Source organism: Girardinichthys multiradiatus, chromosome 2 (genome assembly GCF_021462225.1).
Source record: "Girardinichthys multiradiatus isolate DD_20200921_A chromosome 2, DD_fGirMul_XY1, whole genome shotgun sequence".
Classification (NCBI taxonomy): Eukaryota; Metazoa; Chordata; class Actinopteri; order Cyprinodontiformes; family Goodeidae; genus Girardinichthys; species Girardinichthys multiradiatus.
Window position 1 is genome coordinate 49,840,880 of NC_061795.1, and position 23,999 is coordinate 49,864,878.

A 23,999-nucleotide genomic window follows, 5' to 3' on the forward strand; every position below is an offset into this window, starting at 1 on the left:
TTCTGGACACTTTTAAGGCTACATATTTTATTTTACTTATAAACCTTTTGGCACAAAATAAGCATAATGGAAATATGAATGGCTGCCCTGAAGTGATCTGTTATTTAAAAGCATCTTGCAGCTCCAGCTGTAGACCTGTAGTCTCTTTTTGCTAGAAGGTGGGTTACCTGTAAGCCGATGCTGCTTGGTGCTCACTCGGTTGGTGCTGTGGACTGTGCAGCAGAGGTGGAGCATGGCAAGCATGGTCAGGATCATTACCACACTCTGGAGCAGCAGGGTCAGCTCGAACTGTTTCCCTATCCTGCAAGAGCAAAACCAATACTAAACTGCCTTTTTAGATGTTAGAGCTGCACATTTATTGTAGGGGTTTTAATTATGAATAAGTGACACAATATAATAATTTTCTCATCTTTACCAAAAGAAAATTCGCAGGATGTTGGCTATAAGCAGAACCAGGCAAACTCTTGTGGAGAAACCCTCAGTGTTGCTGCTTCTCTGGATCTCCTGATACTGTGGGATGTACGGCAGGGCGCCCCCAAACACCATGAGGAAGGAGGAGAACAAAGACAGCAACGTCCACGAGCCCTCCATGTCCTCCTCCTGGAGAACCACCTCCGCATCCATCACTCTGGAACAATTTCAGGGGTCTCAGAGAGATGCTGAAGGACCACCTGAGAAGGTGACAAACATTAAAATATTAACACTAAGAGATTCCAGCTGGCATTTCTAACTGGTGTGAAATTTAGTCTTCCAGAGTCAAACAGGATTAAATACATTAGACTTATTCAGTTTAAACAGCTTTGTTATGTCTGAACATCTTTATTTTATGCCTAATTTAAACTTTCCTCCTTCTCTCTTTAAAGGGCAAATATTGTCCATTTTTAGTCATAAAATCTTTAAATATTGAAAGCATAAAGCATAAATCAATCATAATTTTTGCAATTATCAATCTTGTTAAAGTATTTTTAAAAACACATTCTGGCAACAAAAAAAAGCTTTTTATTGGGATGTACCGATATCAAAATTCAGGCCAATATCAATATCCGATATTAATATAGCTGCTATGGTCAATAACCGATATTTACCGATATTACATATCTCACTACCCTTTCAACGCTGTAAAGAAATGACCACACCGCTGGCATTGCTTCTCTGCTTCAGGTAAACACCCTACAGTCCTGCACTGCATCATCATCACTGTCACATGACCAAAACAAATACCACATGGTGAAGCCCTCCCCCTACAAAAAACATACAACAGGAGCCGAGTACCACGTAGTGACAAAAGATGACACACAAACACACACACACACACACACACACACACACACACACACACACACACACACACACACACACACACACAGAGCCCAGATCCCAACATCATGGAGTGTTTCTGGGATTACATGAAGAGACAGAAGGATGTGAGAAAGCCTCCATCCACAGAAGATCTGTGGTTAGTTCTCCAAGATGTTTGGAACAACCTACCACCTGAGCTCCTTCAAAAACTGTGTGCAAGTGAACCTAGAAGAATGGAGGATAATTTGAAGGCAAAGGGTGGTCACACCAAATGATTTGATTTAGATTTCTCTTTTGTTCATTCACTGCATTTTGTTGTTTGATGAAAATAATTATTAACACTTCCATTTTTTAAATCATTCTTTGTTTACAGTATTTTTTACACTTGCCTAAAACTTTTGTCCAGTACTCTCTATATATAATATGTATATTACTGCAGAGATCCTCCATACAGGAAATGACTGCGACCTGCGCTGAAGCAAACATGTGAAGAGGACATTTTTCCTCACCAGCCAAAATCAGAGTCGCTGCTGGAAACACATTCAGCCTCTGGAATAAAGAAACAACTTGACTCTGGGATTTCACGGGAGGAACAAAATTAAAAGATGAGGGACAAGGACATAATACAGTTTATGCCACAGCTAGGAGAGATAACTGTAACCTTCCTTCCATCCACCTTATGGGAAACATTAAATTGAAGTGAGTTTTTGCACCAAACAACTTGTTCTAAGAAAACTTCCTGCAAATGGACCTTTAGAGCTTCAGTTGTGTGACAGATTCATGTAAAACACTGACTGATTATGTGGAGAAAAGTGAGGCTTGCACAGTAACTGCAAGGATTGATAATATAAAGTTGACTTTTCTGCCAATGCATGCCTATGCACACCAGAGTAACAATACTGGTCAGAATCGAAATGGCACCAGAACTTTAGTGTTTCAAATTACCTAATTACCAGTTGGAGACTTTAATATCTCAGTATTTGTCTTGGGTGGACATTGTGCTATGCATAGAGGCCTAGATTGGACACTGCATCTTTAACAACTTTCTGCAGCCTCTTGGGTACCTCGTTATTTATTTTTATTTTTTGTACTCATTTTCACCCATTTCTGGATTTCAGACATGGAAATGAATTTAGCTATTGTTACGTACAACCTGACTGGTCTTCTCCAGCCTACATGTGCAGAAGAATTAGATTACAATCTGACTTCCCTTCCAGCTTTCTACTGCAGTATTTAAACTTTGATAACACAGAAGCTCAGTTTTTACTCTGATACATTTACAAACTGCAGACAAAGAAAAATTACCTGGTAAATGAAGCTTCCTGTGTTTAAGCATCTAAATATAAACTCTTATTTTTAACTACAGCAGATGACTGTAAATTATATAATTATCCAATTCAATTATTAAACCTTTACAGAGAACAATGTTTCTCAGCTAGTTAGATAGCAGCAATCTCTCAAAGTATTTGTATCTGTTTCTGCATTTGCCAGATGGTTTTATCCAAAGGGACTTACAAATGAAGATTTAGCAAAGTCGTTAATTTAAAGTTAACAACAAGCAAGTAAGAAGGAAGACCACTGGTCAGGTTCTGTCAGAGGTAACGGTGTAGAGACAGAGAGCAGAAAGAGATCATTTAACCCAGCATTCATATAAGCTGGTGAAATATGATCACGTTACTTGTGACGGGCAGAATAACGACGACAAGCTGGAAATAAGTTAAAGATCTGGAAAAGGGCGAAGCATGAAGGAAAGGTCAGCCGACTAACAGCTGGTGAAGGAAGGCGTGACAGGCGGGTAGTTACGGGGCACAGCTGAGGTGATCTGGGTGGGAGAGGTCAGCTTTAACTGCAGATAAGAAGCCTTGGAGGCTTCCAGGGTCTCCTACTAACAGACATCTGTGAGACTGAAACAGCTTTTTATTCAGATTGTTAAGATGCTCTTAATTAACTTCATGATAATAACATTATGTTCTGACCTTCAACAGTAATCTGTTCTCCCATGCTTTTCCACATGGGGAACACTGGTTCCTAACATTACTGTGATTATTATGGGTCTTTATCACACAGCTATGTTGCTGTTTACACACAGCCCTGAGCTACTCTATGAAAAGTAGAGTACAGGCTCTAAGAAATCTGAGAGGCGCAAGGCCAGCACACACATACACTTCTCTGCCTGCTTATATTAGATTTCAACATCACTCAACACAGCCCAAAGATTTTAACAGGAGCCGTTATTTTCAAATAAAACATTAATCAAGTCTTGATGTTTCCCACAGTGGATTTCCAGATTACAGGTGTTTTCAGCAGAGCAGTAACTGCAGCTGCTACCTGTATGCACCGGGTGAGCGACAGGTCGGAAGGAATCTAATATAAAATGTTCTTTCACCTGAGTTATAAGGACACAGACAAGGCAAGGCTTGTTTTATTGCAAGCAAAACCCTAATCTAAAGCTGTTGAGAACTTTAATGTCTGGCTGTAAAGTAGGACATTTATGCTGTATGGTTTCAAGCCTGCAGCATGGATTAAAATACTTAGAATGCTTTAAAAGTTAAATATTGTACAGGAACTTAACAGCCCAGCGGCTGTTTGTGCATGGTGCTGAGAATAGACCCATAACACCAGCAGCACCAGAGACGTGCTGGCCACCTCTGACTGCAGAACAGGCTGGATTAGGTAACCAAAGCATAGTTTAAATGGGATGGGCCAACACGCCTAAACTTCTTCCAACACAGAACCTCCAGACATCAGACCGGGCTGACGTTGCAGAACACAAAGATGCATTAATGTATTATTATTGGATTCAAACTGATCAGAAATTCTCGGAAGTATGATTAATTTCTCCAAACAAGTGGCATGGGCAGTAAAATAAGTCTCAGGCTTTCTATTCGCAAGGATGATGTTGTGGGAACTTCATCTGAGGTGGAAGATTTCTTCCAGTCTGCAACTTTACTCACCTGTCCTCTTCAGTCAGTAATCCCGAACCCTGTACAGAACCTTTGACGTTTTATAGCACGCCCGGATCCTCTCAACTCCAACTTTCAAATCTCAACCCTCAAACCGGACCAGCGAGCGCGCGCCCGGCTTACAGGCGCGCGCCCCCGGACCCAAGCACCTTATTTGGGTCCAAGAACCACAGTTTATATTCCGTTCATTTCTCTGTCAACGATCTCTTTATTGGATTAGAAGCAGTTTCTAGACGGGCTTCATACAGGGAACAAACGCTTTGGTGACGGGACTTCCCTAAGGATCCAAACTAGAGGTCTGTACTTGATCCTTTTCCCAAACTTCATCTTCCACACATAGATATAGAACAGTAGATGCTGCATGAGCCGCCAGATCGCCGCCATATTGTAGGAGGCAGTTTTGTTGGTCGCATTTCCAAAAAATCTGCACAAGGCTGCTCTGATCAAACTGTTTTAGTTTAAACTGGTTCTGTAGGGTTCTTCTTCACATTGGATAGGAAATTAAAAAAAGAAAAAACTAAACTAAACTAAATACTAAAAACTAATTGGTATGTTGTCTCCTTTTCAATTAAACATACAGCACTGTAAAAAAGTATTTCCCCCTTTCATTTTACATTGTTGTCACACTAAACTGTTTCAGATCATCAAACATTCACCCAAACCTGAATAAATACAAAATGACAATTTATGTATTAACCTGGCCCTAAGTGAACAACTGGTTGTTTTACCCTTGGGAAGGGTTAACAGCTGCCATCAAGCTGTGGTACCTAGTAATGAGTCTTTTACATCCCTGTGGGGGAATTGTGGCCCATTGATTTGCTGAATTGTTTTAATTTAGCCACATTGGAGGATTTTCACACATGAAGAGCTTGTTTAAGGCAATGCCACAGCATCTCAATCAGATTTATGTGCAGACTTCGACTCTGCCACTCCGAAACATTTTTTCCCCACTTTTGAATCAGCAACACAGAAATATCTTTACATGAATTTCTTTCCACACCAATGAAATTGATTTAAAGTTTACAATTATCATATTTGGCCACGGCTGGTGTATCTTTAACAGTGATCCTGTTCTAAAATACTTACCGGCCACTTTATCGGGTACACCTTGCTAGAACTGGTTGGACCCCATTTTGCCCTCAAAACTACCGTAACTCTTCATGTCATAGATTCAACACAATGTCACAATACAACATTCCTCAGGGGCTTTGGTCCATATAGAAATGATCTGCTGACTGTGGAGACCATTGGAGTTCGGAGAACTCATTGTTCTAGAAACCAGTTTGAGATGATCTTGTGAGATCTCTGCTGGCTGGTTCTGGCACTTCATTGTTCTCAGCTGCAACTCATCCAGCTAATGAGCTCATGGCTTTTTAAGACAGCTGCTGACACAGTCTGTTGCTGGAGTAATTGAGATATGGGAACAAGAAGATCAATTTAAAATAATACATTTTTATAATCCATGTAAAACATTGTCAATTGAAATAATGGAGGAGTTAAATGAATATTTGGAAGGGAAAGTAATTTGGTGTGGAGATTTTAATGCAAATAGTACATTGTGGGGTAATTGTAATGATAAAAATGGACAAGTTATAGAAGAATTAATGGAAATAAAAAATCTAGTATGTATTAATGATGGGAGGGGAACAAGAATCAATGTAAGAACAGGGATGGAATCAGTTATTGATTTAACAATGGTTTCAAATGGTTTAGCTGGTAGTTGTGAGTGGTGAAAAAATCAGCTACAGGTAGTGATCATTATCCCATTACAATAAGAGTAGGATTAACTTTAAATAATAGGAATATAAATGTCAATAAAAAACTAAATTTTAATAAGGCAGACTGGACTAAATTTAGATACTTGAGTCAAATAAACTTAGAGAAAGTAGATATGAGAATGGATATAAATGATGTAAATTTAAAAATTTGTAAGATAATCATGGAAGCAGCAGATAATTCTATAAAGAAAGCAGGGTGTAAAAGTAATAAGAAAATGGTACCATGGTGGACAAATGAATGTAAAGAAGCAATAAAGTTAAGAAATAAAGCATTTAAGGTACTAAAAGGAAATCCAATTTATAAGAATGTAATTGATTACAAAAGAAAGCAAGCAATAGTAAGGAGAACTATTAAGAAGGTAAAAAGAGAATATTGGAGACATTTCTGTAGCACAATAATGAAAGAAACAAAAATAGAAAAAATTTGGAAAATAATTAAAAGAATGAATGGCATAAAGAGAGAGTTTGAATATCCCATATTAAAAATAAATAATATAAATATAGTAAAAGATGAAGATAAAGTTGAAATATTGGCAAGAATATTTAGTAAAATTAACAGTTCAAATAATATTAGTGAAGAGGGAAGAAAAGGAAGAGAAAATACAAAACTTATATATAAAGATGTATTACAGAGTGTTGAAGAAACAAATAATCTGTTAAATGTTGAATTTACAAAAGCTGAATTAAATTATGCACTTAGGAAGACAAAAAATACAGCACCAGGTAAAGATCAAATTTGGTACAGAATGATAAGGCAACTTGGTGGAAAATCGAAAGATATAATATTACAATTATATAATAAAATATGGGAGGAGGGAAAATTACCACTGAGCTGGAAGGAATCAATTATAGTACCAATAGATAAACCAGGAAAAGATGAATCAAATCCAGGAAATTATAGACCAATAGCCTTAACATCAAATCTATGTAAAATAATGGAAAGAATTATTAATAGTAGACTAGTATATTATTTAAATAATAAAGGATATATGTCAAAGTATCAAAGTGGTTTTAGAAAAGGGAGGAGTACTAATGATCCAATGCTATGTTTAGAGCATGAAATTAGAAGAGCACAGGTAAATAAAGAAAGTGTAGTAGCAGTATTTTTTGATATAGAAAAACATATGATATGATGTGGGTGGAAGGATTATTAATTAAATTACAAATACTGGGCATTAAAGGGAAAATATTTAAATGGATCAAAGACTTTTTAACAAATAGGAAAATACAAGTTAGAATTGGGGAAGTGATCTCAGGAAAATATATAGTAGAAAATGGAACTCCACAGGGGAGTATTATAAGTCTGTTATTGTTTTCAATTATGATAAATGATGTATTTAAAGATATTGGAAAAGTAATGGGATGTTCACTTTTTGCAGATGATGGAGCTGTTTGGAAAAGAGGAAAAAATGTAGATTTCATTGTAAAGAAATTACAAGAGGTTATTATTGAAATAGAGAAATGGGCGTTACAATGGGGATTTAAATTTTCAGTTGAAAAAACCAAAGTAATGATATTTAATCAGAAAAAAATAAACAAGGAAATAAAATTAAAATTATATAACCAAGAATTACAGCAAGTAAAGTATATAACATTTTTAGGATTATGGTTTGATGAAAAACTAAAATGGAATATACATATTCAAAAAGTTGTTGATAAATGTAAGAAAATGTTAAATATTATGAGATGCTTGGCTGGCAGTGACTGGGGAGCAGATAGGAAATCACTAAAACAGATTTATACAGGAATGATAAGATCTAACATAGACTTTGGTTGTATAGTTTATGGTTCAGCAGCTAAAACACATCTGGTTAAATTAGATATTATCCAACATCAGGCATTAAGATTATGTACTGGAGCATTTAAAACTACACCAACAGCAGCAATAGAAATAGAAATGGTAGAAATGCCGTTAGAGTTAAGAAGAATAAAACTAGAAATAAATTATTGGTTAAATTTACAAGGTAATAACTTGGATCATCCAATTTGGGAAATTTTAAATCCCTGTTGGGAAAAAGAAAAGAAAGAAATGAAGAGTTTTGGATGGACAATTGAAAATAAAGTAAAATAATTTAAAATAATTGATTTAGAAATTAGTCAAACATCACCAATATCAATTATACCACCATGGATTCTACCAGAAGCAACAGTAGATATGTCAATAATGGAAAAGAAGCAAGATAAATCTTCCATAGTAGATAGTTATTCAGTACAGATACATTTAAATAATTATTATAGATATATTCAAATATATACAGATGCATCAAAAATAAATGGAAAAGTAGGAATAGCTTTTGTAGTACCAGAATTCAATCTAAAAATAGGAAAACGAATTACAGACAGCTTATCAGTATACACAGGAGAAATATTGGCTATATTATTAGCTTTACAATGGGTAGAAGACATAAAAACATTAAAAACAGTCATTTGCTCAGATTCAAGCTCTGCATTATTAAGTTTAAAATATAATCAATCAGATAGTAGGATGGACATTTTATTAGAAATATTTCATACATTATACAGAATACAAAAAATGGGCTTGATAGTTATATTTGTGTGGGTTCCAGCACATATTGGAGTAGAAGGAAACGAGAGGGCAGATAAAATAGCAAAGAGGATAATTCAAAATCCTATTAGTTTTACAGTTAAAACAAGTAAATCTGAGGGAAAGAGTATTGTTCAAGGAAAGCTGATGGAAAAATGGCAAAAAAGGTGGGATGAAGGAAAAACAGGAAGATGGTTTTATAAAATTCAGAAGATAGTAGGAGAAAGAAGAAATGGAAGACAAAATAGAAAGGAGGAAAGAGTGATAACAAGGTTAAGATTTGGGCATACAGGACTTAATTATACACTTTTTAAAATTCAAAAGCATGATACTGGTAAATGTGATTACTGTGGAAAATATGAAACAATAGAACATGTTATATTAGAATGTCATAAATATGAAAGAGAAAGAAGAAATATGAGAAGAGAGTTTGAACGTATTAAGGAAAAGGTTAATTTATTAGATATTTTGAGGAAGAATTTAGGGAGTAAACATATACAAATAGTGATTCGTTTTTTAAAGAAAACAAAATTATTTCATAGAATTTGATTATAGTAGATAAAATTGTGAAAGTATGGAGGATATAGAAGGGTAGAATACAATGTAATGTGTAAGTATGTCTATTTGTATATATACATATAGGTAAGATATATTTATTTATTTAATTTGTAGAATTAAACATATATATATATAAATAGATAGACCGACACGAACCACACTCCATACCAGTAAGTGGCGGTAATGCTACTAAACGTTTGTTGCCAACCGCCAATAAAACCAACAAGAAGAAGAAGAAGAAGAAGTCTGTTGCTGGAACATAGTCTCTGTTATGTGGACTTCTGTCAGCCTGCCTGATCGCTTGTTGTCCTGCCTTCCTGTCGATCTGCCCATCTGTCTGCCTGCCTGTCGCCATATGGAACTCTTCTTCAGGAAATCTGCACTGTAAATATTTCCACCGCCAGAACACTCTCTCTCTGCTCGGATCCTTGGGGCTTCCTCATCCTCTGGCTTCTAGCAACTCTAATCAAGGTCTACCTAAGTTGGAACAATAAAACCTCATTTCAATCTAATTCTGTGCATCGAATCTGTGTCATCTTCTGATTTGGTTATATTTTGACAACCTGAGTAAATTAATGATAGTATGTTCCAGCCAGCAGACATGTCGAAAAACAAATCAGATGAAGATGAACAGACCTCCTGGAGGGAACGCCTCCAATCCACTGAGACCATGCTTCAACAGTTGCTACACCAACAAAGGACGACAGATGCCCATCTCACGGAACTTGGTGGTATGGTACATGCCTTAAGTGAAATATTAACCAAACTCTCACCCGCTCCTTCCAATCCTCCAGCTCGTTCTGAGAATCCTCAGCCACCCACAACCCACTCGTCCGGAATCCGAGAACCTGATTTCCGTCCGTCTGAACTTTTTGATGGCAACCCTAATAATTTTGGTGGGTTTTCTCTCCAATGTGAGTTGGCTTTTAGTCGTTCCCTTTCTGTTTCCAACTGCTGCTTCCAAGATCACTTTTATTGTTACCTCCCTAAAAGGATCTGCTTTACGCTGGGCGCACGCTTTTCTCACAACTAACCCTATTGAGTCTCTGAGTTACGCTGTTTTTTTCAGTCACTTCAAGGAAGTCATTGATCAACCATTCCAACAGGAGACAGCTGCTAAGAAGTTACTTACCCTCAAACAGGGAAAGAGGGCATTGGCGGAGTTCGCCATCGACTTCCGGGTGGCAGCACAGGAGGTGGGTTGGGATGAAGCGGCACTCAAGGGTATTTTTGTGAATTCCCTTACAGATCAGATAAAGGACCAGTTGGTTTTAAGAGATCAACCTGTGAGACTGGATGATTTAATCAAACTGTCAATCCGTATTGACAACCGCCTAAGAGAGAGACAAGCAGAGAGGAATCATAAGTCAGAGTGGCAGCACTTTATGGCACCTCGGACCGCTTACCTTGATACACCCACTTCCTCTTCGGAGGGATCTGTGGAACCTGAGCCTATGCAGGTTGGTCACACTCGTCTCTCTCCTGAAGAGCGACAACGTCGTTTTTGGGGCTGGTCTTTGTTTGTATTGTGGACAAGGTGGACATTATGTTGCAAGATGCCCTAAGAAGGGAAAAGAGGGGGCTCGTCAATAGGTCAGGGGACTTTGATGAGCATGTCCCATTTTTCCCCTATATCTCGTCTGTGTTTTCCAGTCACTATTATTATTGGCCAAGAAAAGTATCCAGTGGATGCTTTTATTGATTCTGGTGCGGAACAGAATCTTATTTCCTTGGATCTAGTTGACAAACTTAAGATACCTTCTCAGTCTCTCAACCACCCCCTTTCTGTTTCAGGCATCACTGGTCAAACCATATCTCAGGTGAAGTTTAAAGTGCCCCACCTTCACATCATTACCTCAGGTAACCACCATGAATGGGGTGAGTTCTTTGTTGTCTCCTCTATCTCCCCACAATTGGTTCTAGGATTTCCGTGGTTGCAGAGACATAATCCCGCGATTAATTGGGTGGAGGGCAGAGTGGAGAAGTGGAGTGATTACTGTCTCCAGAATTGTCTAAAGACTGCTGTCTCTCACTCTAGCAAACAAATTGAACCACCTGATCCTGTTGATCTGTCTAAGATTCCTCCTGAATACCACAATCTTGCATCTGTCTTTAGTAAACAGGGGGCTCTTTCTTTACCCATGCATCGCCCCTATGACTGTGCTATTGATCTCCTTCCAGGTGCTCCGTTACCATCCAGCAGACTATACAATCTCTCTGGACCGGAGAGAAGAGTCATGAAGGAGTACATTGAGGATTCCTTAGCATCCGGGATCATTTGGCCATCTACCTCCCCCGTTGGCGCCGGCTTCTTCTTTGTGGGGAAGAAAGACGGCACATTAAGACCCTGCATTGATTATAGGGGGTTGAATCAAATCACAATCAAAAATAAGTACCCCTTACCACTCATTGATTCTATACATGACCAATTACACTCTGCCAAGATTTTTACCAAGCTCGACCTGCGCAATGCGTATCATCTGGTTCGGATCCGAGAGGGTGACGAGTGGAAGACAGCTTTCAAGACTCCCCTGGGACATTTTGAATATTTGGTGATGCCTTTTGGATTGACTAACGGTGCGTTAGTCAATCCGCTGTTTTTCAGGCTCTTATAAATGATGTTCTCCGTGATTTCCTCAACCTCTTTGTGTTTGTTTATCTGGATGATATTTTGATTTTCTCTCAGAACATTGATCAGCATCACCAGCATGTCAGGACCATACTCCAGAGGCTTTATGAAAACCAACTCTTTGTAAAAGCCGAAAAATGTGAATTCGGTGTTTCTTCTGTGACCTTCTTGGGTTTTATTTTTGAAGCAGGCAGGTACAGAACGGATCCTGAGAAGACCAAGGCAGTGGCAGAGTGGCCTACTCCAACGGATCGCAGGCAACTCCAAAGGTTCTTAGGTTTTGCAAATAAATTTTTATAGAAGGTTCATAAAGAACTACAGTCAGGTCACTGTGCCTCTCACTCAACTTACCTCCTCTCTGAAGACATTCCATTGGTCCCCTGAGGCAGAGAAAGCTTTTTGCAAATTGAAAACTTTATTTTCTTCTGCACCCATTCTGACTCATCCTAATCCTAGTGCGCAATTCGTTGTAGAGGTTGATGCTTCTGACATTGGAGTAGGGGCCATCTTGTCTCAACGTTCTCCTATAGACAACAAGGTGCATCCTTGTGCTTATTTTTCTCGTCGTTTGTCGTCAGCAGAGCAGAATTACGATGTGGGAAATCGAGAGCTTCTGGCTATCAAGTTGGCGCTTGAGGAGTGGCGGCATTGGTTAGAGGGGGCGGAAGTCCCTTTTCTCATTTGGACTGACCATAAAAACCTCTCTTACATCCAAAATGCCAAGAGACTTAACTCCAGACAAGCCCGTTGGTCCCTGTTTTTTGCTCGTTTTAATTTTTCTATCTCTTACAGACCCGGCTCCAAGAACATCAAGCCCGACGCTCTCTCTCGCCAATTTTCTCATTCTGATCAATCCAAGACTGAAGCTTCCATCTTACCGGAATCCTGCATTGTGGGCGCCCTCACCTGGGCCATTGAAAAGGACATCAGGGAGGCACAACAATCTGAACCAGACCCAGGTACTGGTCCTGTAGGCAAACTGTTCGTTCCGAACTCCGTCATCAATAAAGTTCTGGATTGGGTTCATAATAATAAACTTACCTGTCATCCGGGGATTAATCGTATGATCACTTTTACCAAGAGGTATTTCTGGTGGCCCACTATGAATCCCGACATTAGAGAGTTTGTTGCAGCTTGTTCCACATGTGCCCGTAACAAGAACTCAAATCAACCTCCTGCCGGTCTTCTTCAACCTCTGTCTACCCCCAGTCGCCCATGGTCCCACATCTCTATTGACTTCGTCACTGGTCTCCCGCCATCTGACGGAAACACAGTCATCTTTACCGTTGTTGATAGATTCTCTAAGACTGTTCATTTTATTCCCTTAACTAAGCTTCCGTCTGCATTGGAGACTGCTCAACTTCTGGTTCTTCATGTCTTCCGTATTCATGGCATGCCCTTGGATATTGTCTCTGACCAAGGCCCGCAGTTCATTTCACAAGTCTGGAAGGAGTTCTGTAGGGCTATTGGTGCTACCGTAAGCCTTTCATCTGGTTACCACCCTCAGTCTAATGGGCAGACTGAGAGATGCAATCAGGAACTGGAAGTAGCATTGAGATGTGTGATTAATGACAACCCTTCTTCCTGGTGTAGACATCTCACTTGGATAGAATATGCCCATAATATTCATACTTCCTCTGCTACTGGTTTATCTCCCTTTGAGATTTCTCTGGGCTATCTACCTCCATTATTCCCCAGTATTGAATTTGACACTGTTGTCCCCTCTGTTCAGCATTATATCTCCAGGTGTCGTAAGATCTGGCGTCAGACCAGGAGGACACTTCTACGCACTTTGGAACAGAATAAAAGGTTTGCTGACCGTCACCGTTCCACTGCACCGGTCTACTGCATTGATCAGAAGGTCTGGCTCTCCACCAAGAATATTAAATTAAAGGATACTACTCGAATGTTGGCCCCCCGTTTCATCGGTCCTTTTGTCATAGAAAGGATCATCAACCCTTCTGCGGTGAGACTCAAGTTGCCAGCTTCTATGCACATTCATCCTACCTTTCATGTTTCACAGATCAAGCCAGTCTCGGAAAGTCCCCTGAATCCACCCACCAAGCTCCCTCCCCCTGTTCGTCTCATTGATGACCATCCAGCTTACACGGTCAATCGTATCCTGGATGTTCGACGTAGGGGGCGTGGTTTTCAGTACCTTGTGGATTGGGCTGGATATGGACCTGAAGAAAGAACCTGGGTACCTCGTTCTCTTATCCTAGACCCTGCTCTCATTACATCTTTTTACAGACGTCATCCGGAGAAACGTTCGGGATTGCCTGGAGGCAATCGTTGAGGGGAGGGTACTGTGAGATCTCTGCTGGCTGGTTCTGGCACTTCATTGTTCTCAGCTGCAACTCATCCAGCTAATGAGCTCATGGCTTTTTAAGACAGCTGCTGACACAGTCTGTTGCTGGAACATAGTCTCTGTTATGTGGACTTCTGTCAGCCTGCCTGATCGCTTGTTGTCCTGCCTTCCTGTCGATCTGCCCATCTGTCTGCCTGCCTGTCGTCATATGGAACTCTTCTTCAGGAAATCTGCACTGTAAATATTTCCACCGCCAGAACACTCTCTCTCTGCTCGGATCCTTGGGGCTTCCTCATCCTCTGGCTTCTAACAACTCTAATCAAGGTCTACCTAAGTTGGAACAATAAAACCTCATTTCAATCTAATTCTGTGCATCGAATCTGTGTCATCTTCTGATTTGGTTATATTTTGACAACCTGAGTAAATTAATGATAGATCTGGGCTTCGTGACATGGAGCATTGCCCTGTTGGAATTAGGCATTAGAAGGTGGGTCCACTGTGGTCATAAAAGGATGGAGATGGTCAGCAGCAATATTGGCTGTGGGGTTTAAATTATGCTCAACTGGAACCAAGGGGCCCAAAGTGTGCCAAGGAATATCCTCCACAGCATGACACAACTGCTAGCAGCTTGACTTATTGATGCAAAGCCGAATGCATCCACACTTTGATTCTGTTTACTCCAAATTTTGTCCGGACCATCTGAATGTTGGAGCTTCCAGACTCATTGGACCAGACAACGTTTTTCCAACCGGTTATTGTCCAGTTCTACTGAGTCTGTTTGAATTGTAGCCTCAGTTTCTTGTTCTTGGCTGACAGGAGTAGTACCTGGTGTAGTCTTCTGCTGCTGTAGCCCATCTGCTTCAAGGTTCCATATGTTATGTGTTCAAAAAATATTATTCTGCATACTTCTCTTATCAATAGTTATTAGCGTTACTGCTGAGTGTATCAACATGTCCTTGGGAAATGTCCAAGTCAGTAGTGCATTATCTATGTCCTTCACTTATTTTTTCCATTGAAATTTGTCATTAGCGGGCTTTGAATTCATGACATCCTGGTACAAAGAACAGCACATGTGCAGGCTGTGCAACAATTGCCTCTGAGACACCTGGCTGTGAGATGCTGGCAGTCAAAGCATACATAGAAAGCCATAACCTAAAGCAAATGCACCTTTTTATTTATATATGTGTATATTTGTATATTGTTTATATGTATATTCTGTAATGCAAAAACAAAAACCCGAGAGCAAAGTGTACCGGAGTCAAATTCCTTGTTTGTATGTACGAACTTGGCAATAAAGTTGATTCTGATCCTGATAACCAGGCTGGGATAGTGAACAGGGGCATCTATGGGCTGGAGCTCCCATAGTCAGAATGGGAGAAGGCACCAATAGTCTTGATAATTACAGGACTAAGGTCCAGTATATATTATTGATAAATTAGGGAAATAGCTTATAACAGGACATTGGGAAAGGTGAGAAAGCAGAAAAATGGCAACAGTGGTAGACATAGCAATCCCAAACAGAATTAGTACCAAGGAGCATAATATATGTTTCCTAGCAAGCATGGTTAACTTTTTGATAATAACAAATAATAATAATAATGATCATCATCATCTGATAAGCAGTAAGTATTACATCCACCACTTCAACTTTTCTACCAAAATAATAAACAGTTTAAATATTATACTCAAATTTGAATCGAATTAAGTTGTTTGGTGTATTTTCAGAGACAGAAAAAGGTTAAGTATATTTTTAGGCACACTGTGTCCAACGGGTTCTGTCTTATTTTAATTAGCATATAGTAATAAAAAAAAAAAACATATTGTGGCATATAAAAACAATCAGTTGAACGCATCTGGTTTTGGTTTCAAAAGAGAACTTGCCACTCACAGCATGGCGGACGCGCTGACGTACCACTTATGCGGGACAATAAAACCGATGCAGCGTCTTTTTTTGAATTTCTATGTTTGTTTAAGAATGGGCTTCGCGACCTGGCTGTTCTCGCGAGACTGTGTTTGTTGTGGAAGCTGAGTGGGTGGTTGATGGTAGCTGCGACCAGTTACTGACTCTACAGCAAACCCGCGGTTTTATAGCTGATTTTTAGCCCCGTCAAAACATTGTGTCCAGGTTACTAAACACCATGGCTGAGACGGACCCGAAGTCGGTGCAGGACCTTACCAATGTGGTGAGTCGTGACGTAGGGCAGGCTAATGCTAGCTACGTAGCGCTGCTAACACGGATGCTAACGAAGGCAACACATCTGTAACATTCATACTGACTCTGGGGCGATTGTTGACCTGTTAAAAGTCGCGTTGAGTCGGTTTTTCTATAATCATTCAGATGTTATGACTGCATCTAATATTTGCGTCATTCATATCATTGCGTAATTCCACATTTTATGCTGCGGTGGTCTAATACTTCATTGGTATGAAAGTTTGACCTGATGTCCAATAAGCGAACTGCATCTGTAATACGTTTTTCTACATTTATAGCTCCTGGGTCAAGTGTCTGCCGTTTCCATGGAGATGGGCCAGAGTTACATACATGACACAATATTAGGAAAACATCACTTAACGGATAACACGATTACAATGAACCCGCAGTTCCCTTCATTATGATGGACGCAGTACTCTCAATGAGCTTCAAACATCTAGGTTACCAAGATCTACATCAGGTGTTGAAAATCATGCATTTGGCCAGGTATTAGCACGCAGTTTAAATCTATGGTATCTGAGATATGACAGCCTACCAGATCTTGCATCCAAACAGTCATTTGCAGAGGTGATTTTGCGCACATTGAAACTGCAATTGAATATATTGTGCAGCTCTAATACTGACCGTTACAGACTGGAGGCCTCCCAGTTCTGGAGGTTCTACCACCCAGTCTGTGTGTGGAAACTCCCCAGACATTTAACAACCTATTGTTCAAATTCAAATAGTTGCAAGATGGTTGCTGTCGTTACTATATTGTTGCTGCATTTATCAGTTCTCCTGGATTTTATTCCTTTTAGCGACTAAATGAAACTGTTGACCACTGACGTATTTGGGAACGTAAGGTAAACATTATGAACAAGACGTTTTAGATTTTGAAATAACTGAAACTGAGATTCACAACTGCAGGACTGTGCGCCGTCATTTAAACCACACACACCTTATAAACGTGAATTAAAGACATTTCCATGGTTACCCATCCATTTTTTTTGTTGGCATGGAAACAGGCTGATGACCATTTAAAAAACAAAAATAGCTCACTGACCCTGGGCTTTGGTGCTGTGAAGAGGCAGAAATATTCCAACTCTTATCTTTTGTCTACAGGTCCAAACTTTGCTGCAACAAATGCAGGACAAGTTCCAGACCATGTCGGACCAGATCATTGGGAGGAATATCCTTACTAATGCGTATTATAACAATCTTAGTTTACTTTTTAAGGAGGGGTTTTCCTTTGAAAATGCATTTCTTGACTTAAATATCGATGGGTTTCCATGAACAGATTTTAGAAGTGAGTTCTACTGTATGATGTACCTTGACTAGTTCTATACTTGATGAGATGAGTACGCGTATAGATGACCTGGAGAAAAACATTGCTGACCTGATGACCCAGGCTGGTGTTGAAGAGATCGAGGCAGCGCCAGAAAAGCCTAAAGACAGTCAAGGGTCATAATGGAGGTAAGAGGAAGGTGGTGCTTCCTTCAAGCCTGCATTGGGATTTTAGGTTCTTAATGGGATTTTTCTTCTGTCCCACAGCCTCCTAAATAAGACGTCATGTTGGTCCCAAATCCAGGAGCAGCAGAGTTTTTCCACTGAAAAGGACTTCTATTGATTTGGTGTAATGTGTGAAATGCTTTTTTTTGTACATTGAATATTGTGAAACGGTTACAGTTAAGTAATGACTTGAAAAGCTGAACATTGTAAGCTAGACTAGTTTAATATGCCATTCAGAACTTTAAACAGAAATGCATCTTATGGATTTGATTAAACTGGTCCAACCCCTGAGGTGAAGGTCTAGCTTGTGCTGAGATCTACAGGCTTCCTGGCCCGGTTCTTCCTGTACAACACTGAGTTTTACAAACAGAACCTTGGGATGCATTCCACTTCTAATATTCTTCTATTAACACACGGAAGTTTGTAATCTATGCTTAATATTTAACTAGTTGTTTAGTGATGAAGAAAACTTAATTACAACCAACTTTAAAAGGTGTTTTGTGTTTTTCTATGTTTTTACCAGCATGACTTGTCCAGTCGATCATTTCTTTATATTCTGCTGCCTCGTTTCCATCAGGGAGTCTATTTTTATTCATTTTAATCTGGTTTTTGCACAAAAAACTTCAAAACGTTTTAAATTTAAGCCATTAAACTCCTGTATGAATCATTCACACCTGTAGAAATGCTCCCGAACCTACGTGTACCGCTGTTAAACTACCTAGGAACTGGTTTTAATTTGGGTTTTTCGTTGCTCATCAGGTGGTTTCTCTGTATGAAACTAAGGAAATGAGGCTGAAGACTTAACAGTACCCTCCAAACTGCATAGTGCTGCTTATATGTTGAATTTATCTCCACGTTGGACTAGAATCTACTCAGCTGGAAGAAACTGGGCTTTTATTCTACCAAATTATGTTCATCCAACAGAAAACACGTCTTTAATGCACATTAAGAATCTTTATTGATATTAATGCAAATCAAATGTACAAATATCAACAGCAATTATTGAAATGAAATGCCAAAAGCAAACAAATTAACAGCAATACGTCAACACTAAGGCAAAGCTGGAGCATGTCACAGAATGGCACATCAGCTGTATATCAACACACTATAAAAGTCATTTTCAATCTGATTTGAATTAACTGGAACTAATAGAAACGGTTGTTCAGTTGCATCCTGGCATCAGTTTTTAAGAGTAGCTCTGGAGACATTTAAAGTTAGAATTCAAAGTCTGCCTCCGTCATGTCAATGGCCCAGGCAAACTTCTCCCGTTGGGTTTTATTGTAGATTTTTTCTACTGGTACCTCCATGTTCTTACACCTGAACCAGCAGAGGAAAACATTCAGTTTACTTTTATCAGGAACAGAAATATTAAGATAAAATGTACAGCAGAAATAAACAAATCATTTCTGAATAAAGTCTAAGTTGCTTATTTTCATCTAACGTTACACCAAAACCAGCAATTTATTAGGATTTCTTTTAGCACTTCCTGATTGTCCAGAACATTGTGGGCCATTGTTCTGTAAAAGTTCAGGTTTGTTTAAAAGAGCTGAACCAGCCCGAGGCTAGATTCAAATCTATGTCGGCTCCATACCTTTCAGAGGAGCAGGTGAAGCTGCGATTTAACTGAATACCTGCAGATCGTCATTTTGGCAGTGATGCCCGGGTCACACGGCAGGATTTTATGGTGATTTTTGACCCAATCTTCCTCTTCCAACGTGCCCTGATCATCGTGACGGCTCTTCAGACAATCTTATGAGATATTCCTGCTGTGTGTGGTGTGTGATCTGGTCAAATCGGAGATATTCAACATGTAGGATTGTCTAGGTCCGATATCCGACCGTGTGAAGTGTTCTCCGAGGACAAACGAGCACGCAGCCAATCAGAAAGTGAGGTGACAGAAACACGAGGGTTTGATCTGGAGAGGGTTTGTGAGATTTCCCGTCTGAAATCTGAATGTTCATGAGTGAAATCTGTTGGGGCGTTTGTTGTGTGGCTGGACAAACACGACACCGTAGGACCAAACGTGTTACAGCTACGATTTATTATTGTCCCGTGTGTGGTCTCTAAAAATCAACCAACAACTTTAAATCTTGCCTTGTGAACCAGGCATGGATCAGAAAATCTGAGTTGTCATCTGAGGCCAGACCCAAATTATTAAACAGTTGTTCTGAACAGAGTTCATTTTCAGAACCGTGGTTCCATCTATGCTAAAACTGATGAGAAATAAGAGAAAGCGGCTTATTCTCAATCATTTAGAGGCACTCCACACTGTTCTGGTGCTGTGGGTCCGACTGACTGGTTACCGCACATTTTCCTTTTCAACATTACAAACTACGATTTCTAGATTTTTCTGGCAGTTTTTAAAAACCTTGTGATTTAAATACAAACAATGTCCCTAGTTGACCTTTCCACTGTCTCAATTTAGGCGTCGCGGTTCTGCTCCACTTAGAACAGAACCTGTTGTGTTTCCACTGACAGTTGGAGGCGGGGCTTCAGTGTAATGTTACTAATAATGTTACTAATAATGTTACTAATAATGTTACTAATAATGTTACTAATAATGTTACTATGAGACATCATCACATTAAAGTAATCTGCATGAAACAACATAGAATAAAAACTAAAACTATTGTTTATACATGAATGTCTTCTACATGTTTTTATCATGTATGACCTCTGATCCAGAAGCTTGATGAAGGCCTTCTGGGCCAAGATTTGGGATTGGTGTCAAAATCCATAACAGACTAAATCTGAGCTGATTATCGTGGACCAAAGACCGACTCATTGTATGGAGAGCCGTTTTATTCAAAATTAAATAAATAAATACTGCTATTGATAAATTATCAATAAATATTCCAATGAAATAAAACAAAATAATTATGTTAAAAGAAATTTTCATTTCAAGATTTATTTAATTTACTTAAAGATTTATTTATTTCATAATGCACTTTTATTTTGTAAAGCTACTTTACATATTTCAGTGACTTTTACTTTCATTTTATTTCATGTTCTTATATTTAAATGAGGGGGCGAAGTTTTATCTGCTGGGCGGCGCCGGGACAGCAGGACCGAGCTCAGTTCGTGGCTGAGGCCCAGAAGCATGGTCTAATTAACCAGGATGTTTTGCTTTAATTGGACCTTCCTAGTAAGTAGGAACCCAAACACCCAGAGGTTTTAGCTGCAGAAGGAGCAGACGTCTCATTCATTAAGCTGCTGCAAGTGTTTTCAGAGCGACCCAAATCTGGTTCTTAATGCCGATACTGGACTAAAGAATTCTGCTTTATATGAACAAGGGACACTTTCAACAATGATCTACAATGGTTTACACAAAAATCACGACTTTGTTTTATTATAATATTACATGATTTGAAAAACATACGTTTATTTTTTGCGCTTTGAATTTAATATTTTCGAGTGCTGCGATTTGGCAAAACGTTTTGGCACCACTGGTCTCGAGGCCACATTTATGGTAAAACTGCACTTTCTTTTCTGAATGCATTAACGTGACTGAAAAAACCAAAACCATCAATGAAACTTCAGGATGGTCGCCTACATATAAAACAATGTATAATTGTTATTCAGTTTTCCAGAATTGAATTGGACCTGCTGAGGAAGAACCCTGGACCGGACCAGAGGCTTCTGAACACTGAACGCAGATTACAGTAAGAATTATTCAGGATAACCTGAAAGGATTCACTCACCAAGCCACACTAATGCGTGGGTCCAGGTAGTTGAGCTTTGAGGTACTGAGCGCGATCTGTTTGTTCTCCTCTCTGTCAGTTGCCTGGACCTCCATGTTCAGCAGCTGCTCTTCACAGCGCTTCACTGCTGCCTTCTTCCTCTCCACCAGACTGGCGAGATTTAGAGCAACACAGGAACAGCTAAGCTTTAGACAACTTTAGTGTTAAATGGGCCTCGTCTACATACTGGGGAGAAAATATCAGGAACTTGTGTAAACATCTAAAGGTCTCCATAAAACAACAGAAACTAACTGAGCTCATTAGCTGTGATTCTGATCAAGTTTAAAAGAAAAACATTTTGAAGCAGTAAAGCAATAGCAGCTTTAAACATGTAGGAGCTGTAGAAATAATTGTTTTAATGTTTCCACATTGCTGCATATGGAACAAAAGAGACTTACCTCTGCAGCTTGGGGTCTGAGCTGCCTTTGGTTTTCGCCTCCTTTTTGGCCTGTTTCAGTTCGGTCTTCGCCAGAGCCAGCTGTTCCTTTCTAGCATCAATCTGGGTTGAAACAACAGGTTCTGCATCATGTTCACAACATCTCCACCAGACCAGGTTCAATCAGTGAAGAGGACACCACCACTGCATTAAAAAACTAAATAACACTGACTTTAATAGTTTTTATTCCCAAACATACAAATTAACTGAGAACGCCGCAGGTTCTGATCCGAATCAATCATGGACAAAGATTTCTCCAATCTGTTCTCACTCTGCAGAAAGTGAGAAAAAAGTTAAGAAGGCTTTAAAAACAGCAGTGTCAGCATTTATCTTCCCAATCTCTGAAGAATGCTGGTAGATTTAACTTTCCTGTGAGTCCCTGAACTAACTTTTAGTTTCTGAGAACAGTTTCAAGTCTGTGCTGCATGGAGTCGACCAGCTTCTGGATCCTCTAAGTCCAGGACCGCTGGACTTCTCTGCCCAATTCATGGTCTTGCCTCAGAAACAGCAGGTATGATGCTGCCAGACAGAATTAAGGTTCAGGAATCTGACTTGCCGCTCCATAAAGTCAGCCTTGTTGGACCGGAACCAAGATGCTTCTCCTAACTGGTGTTTCTGGGGATGTTGCCATTTGAAAAACATTTTAGAGAACTTCCTCTTCAGCATAAGGTAACATGTGTCCAAGTTCAGGTCGGACTGAATTATATCTGTGTTGAACTTCCACTCATTGGTGAATGAAACGATGTGGCAGGGGTCAGGCGTCCTCCCCTGGTACAGCGGGCGTCGACCGTCTGGTCAGCTGACAGCCGGCGAGGCGAGCTGGCTGTCAGCACGGTGGAGCGGACATCTTTCAACACATCGAGCACTTTTACAATTAAGCGATATCTTGGTAAACGAGCGGATATTTCAGGTTTCCACAGCTACATTCTCGCCTGAAAATATTGTAAAAGTTCATTTTGTTTAACAGAAAGCGCAATATATCAACTTAATTCACAGCTTTTCTCTCTCTGCCATTAGTACTTCCATTTGAACAACCTGCAATGAATCATGAGATAGGTTGGGCCATGCAGGACACCATGGACCCATCCATCAAATCTGGGGAAAATGAGGATGCATTTGGAAAAGTCTTTGAAACTTCTTCGCATCGCTGTGACGTAATCGGCCTAAAATGCAGCCTTAGAAGGATGCAGCCCCTGAATTTGGACACAGCAGAGCTGTTCAGGTATTTCTGTGTGTTCAAACTGATCCATCATCCCTGGTAAGTGATAAAAAGGCCTCGACGGCATCTTATGAGAAATATCCCCACACCATGATGTCTGAGCCACCGTGCTTCAAAGTGTACTGAGAATTAAAACCTGCCTTTGTCAGTCATGTCTCCAGCTTCTAGACCCAGAAAGAACAATGTTGCTTCCATCAGTCCATAAAATGAGGGCACTATTTACCTAACTAACCTCTTCAGCCAGTGGGACTTTGTGGGTTATTGTAGACCTTCATCCTGGAGCTGATCATTGGCTCAGTCTTTGGTCTTGTGGCTCTTCTTGTGTGCATTTAAATGCTAGTTTTCTGTTTCTTCCAAGTCTTCCTGGTTGTGGTTCCTATTTTAAAGCTTCAGGAACCATTTTACCTGAGGTCTCTCTTTCATATATCATCAGACAGCCAACTCAGACTCATGCAGCACCGCCTTCATGGACCCAAGTCAAAGAGACCAGCTTCTGGGGGGGCTGCCTAAGGGGCAGCCGGTGATTATGTGCTCGGTCGTCTGTTTGGGTTCACCACACTCTTGTGCTGCACTGTCCAACAGGACCTACTTCCTCAGGACTATTCATGAGGTCCACAGTTGGTGTGGCAGGTCTTCTCCTTTCACACCACCTCCTGGCGCCCAGCTGTCGGTGCAGCCAGCCAGGCGTCCGTAGACAAGTCCTCAAGGGTGGACCAAAGCATCTCTTGTCCTGCCTTGTTGTAAGGATATCGAGACCTGAGCATGCCGGTGTTAGCGTGGCTTTGTGCAGGATGTGCCAGTCATACTTCTGGGCTTTTCTTGTC

At 39.9% G+C, this 23,999-nt stretch overlaps 3 protein-coding genes across 7 annotated transcripts in view; 1 reads left to right on the forward strand and 2 right to left on the reverse strand.

Annotated features, from left to right (window-relative positions):
• si:dkey-246g23.2 (solute carrier family 66 member 2) overlaps positions 1–17,044 on the reverse strand; it is a 68,448-nt gene extending 51,404 nt beyond the window's left edge. The window contains exons 1-3 of one of the 4 annotated variants that reach the window (XM_047383820.1): positions 16,917–17,044; positions 416–671; positions 168–301 (exon numbers count right to left, since the gene is read on the reverse strand). In XM_047383820.1, the coding sequence (XP_047239776.1) occupies positions 168–301; positions 416–624 (343 nt within the window). In that variant the 5' untranslated portion in view covers positions 625–671; positions 16,917–17,044. Of the gene's footprint in view, positions 1–167; positions 302–415; positions 672–4,253; positions 4,517–5,348; positions 5,577–16,827 lie in introns of those variants that run through there. The other 3 variants (XM_047383813.1, XM_047383795.1, XM_047383803.1) reach the window with 3 other exon arrangements.
• hsbp1b (heat shock factor binding protein 1b) lies at positions 16,079–18,276 on the forward strand. The gene is made up of 4 exons (XM_047383832.1): positions 16,079–16,263; positions 17,394–17,460; positions 17,618–17,744; positions 17,823–18,276. Exons 1-3 carry the CDS (start codon positions 16,219–16,221, stop codon positions 17,737–17,739), a joined length of 234 nt encoding a protein of 77 aa, XP_047239788.1. The 5' UTR covers positions 16,079–16,218; the 3' UTR covers positions 17,740–17,744; positions 17,823–18,276.
• Positions 18,277–18,714: 438 nt separating this feature from the next.
• The window catches only part of zgc:173742 (DNA topoisomerase I, mitochondrial), a 48,857-nt gene continuing 43,572 nt past the window's right edge, over positions 18,715–23,999 (reverse strand). For both annotated transcript variants that reach the window (XM_047383774.1, XM_047383783.1), the window contains exons 18-20: positions 21,919–22,019; positions 21,482–21,631; positions 18,715–19,097 (exon numbers count right to left, since the gene is read on the reverse strand). In XM_047383774.1, coding sequence (XP_047239730.1) covers positions 18,995–19,097; positions 21,482–21,631; positions 21,919–22,019 — 354 coding nt within the window. In that variant the 3' untranslated portion in view covers positions 18,715–18,994. The remainder of the gene's footprint in view (positions 19,098–21,481; positions 21,632–21,918; positions 22,020–23,999) is intronic.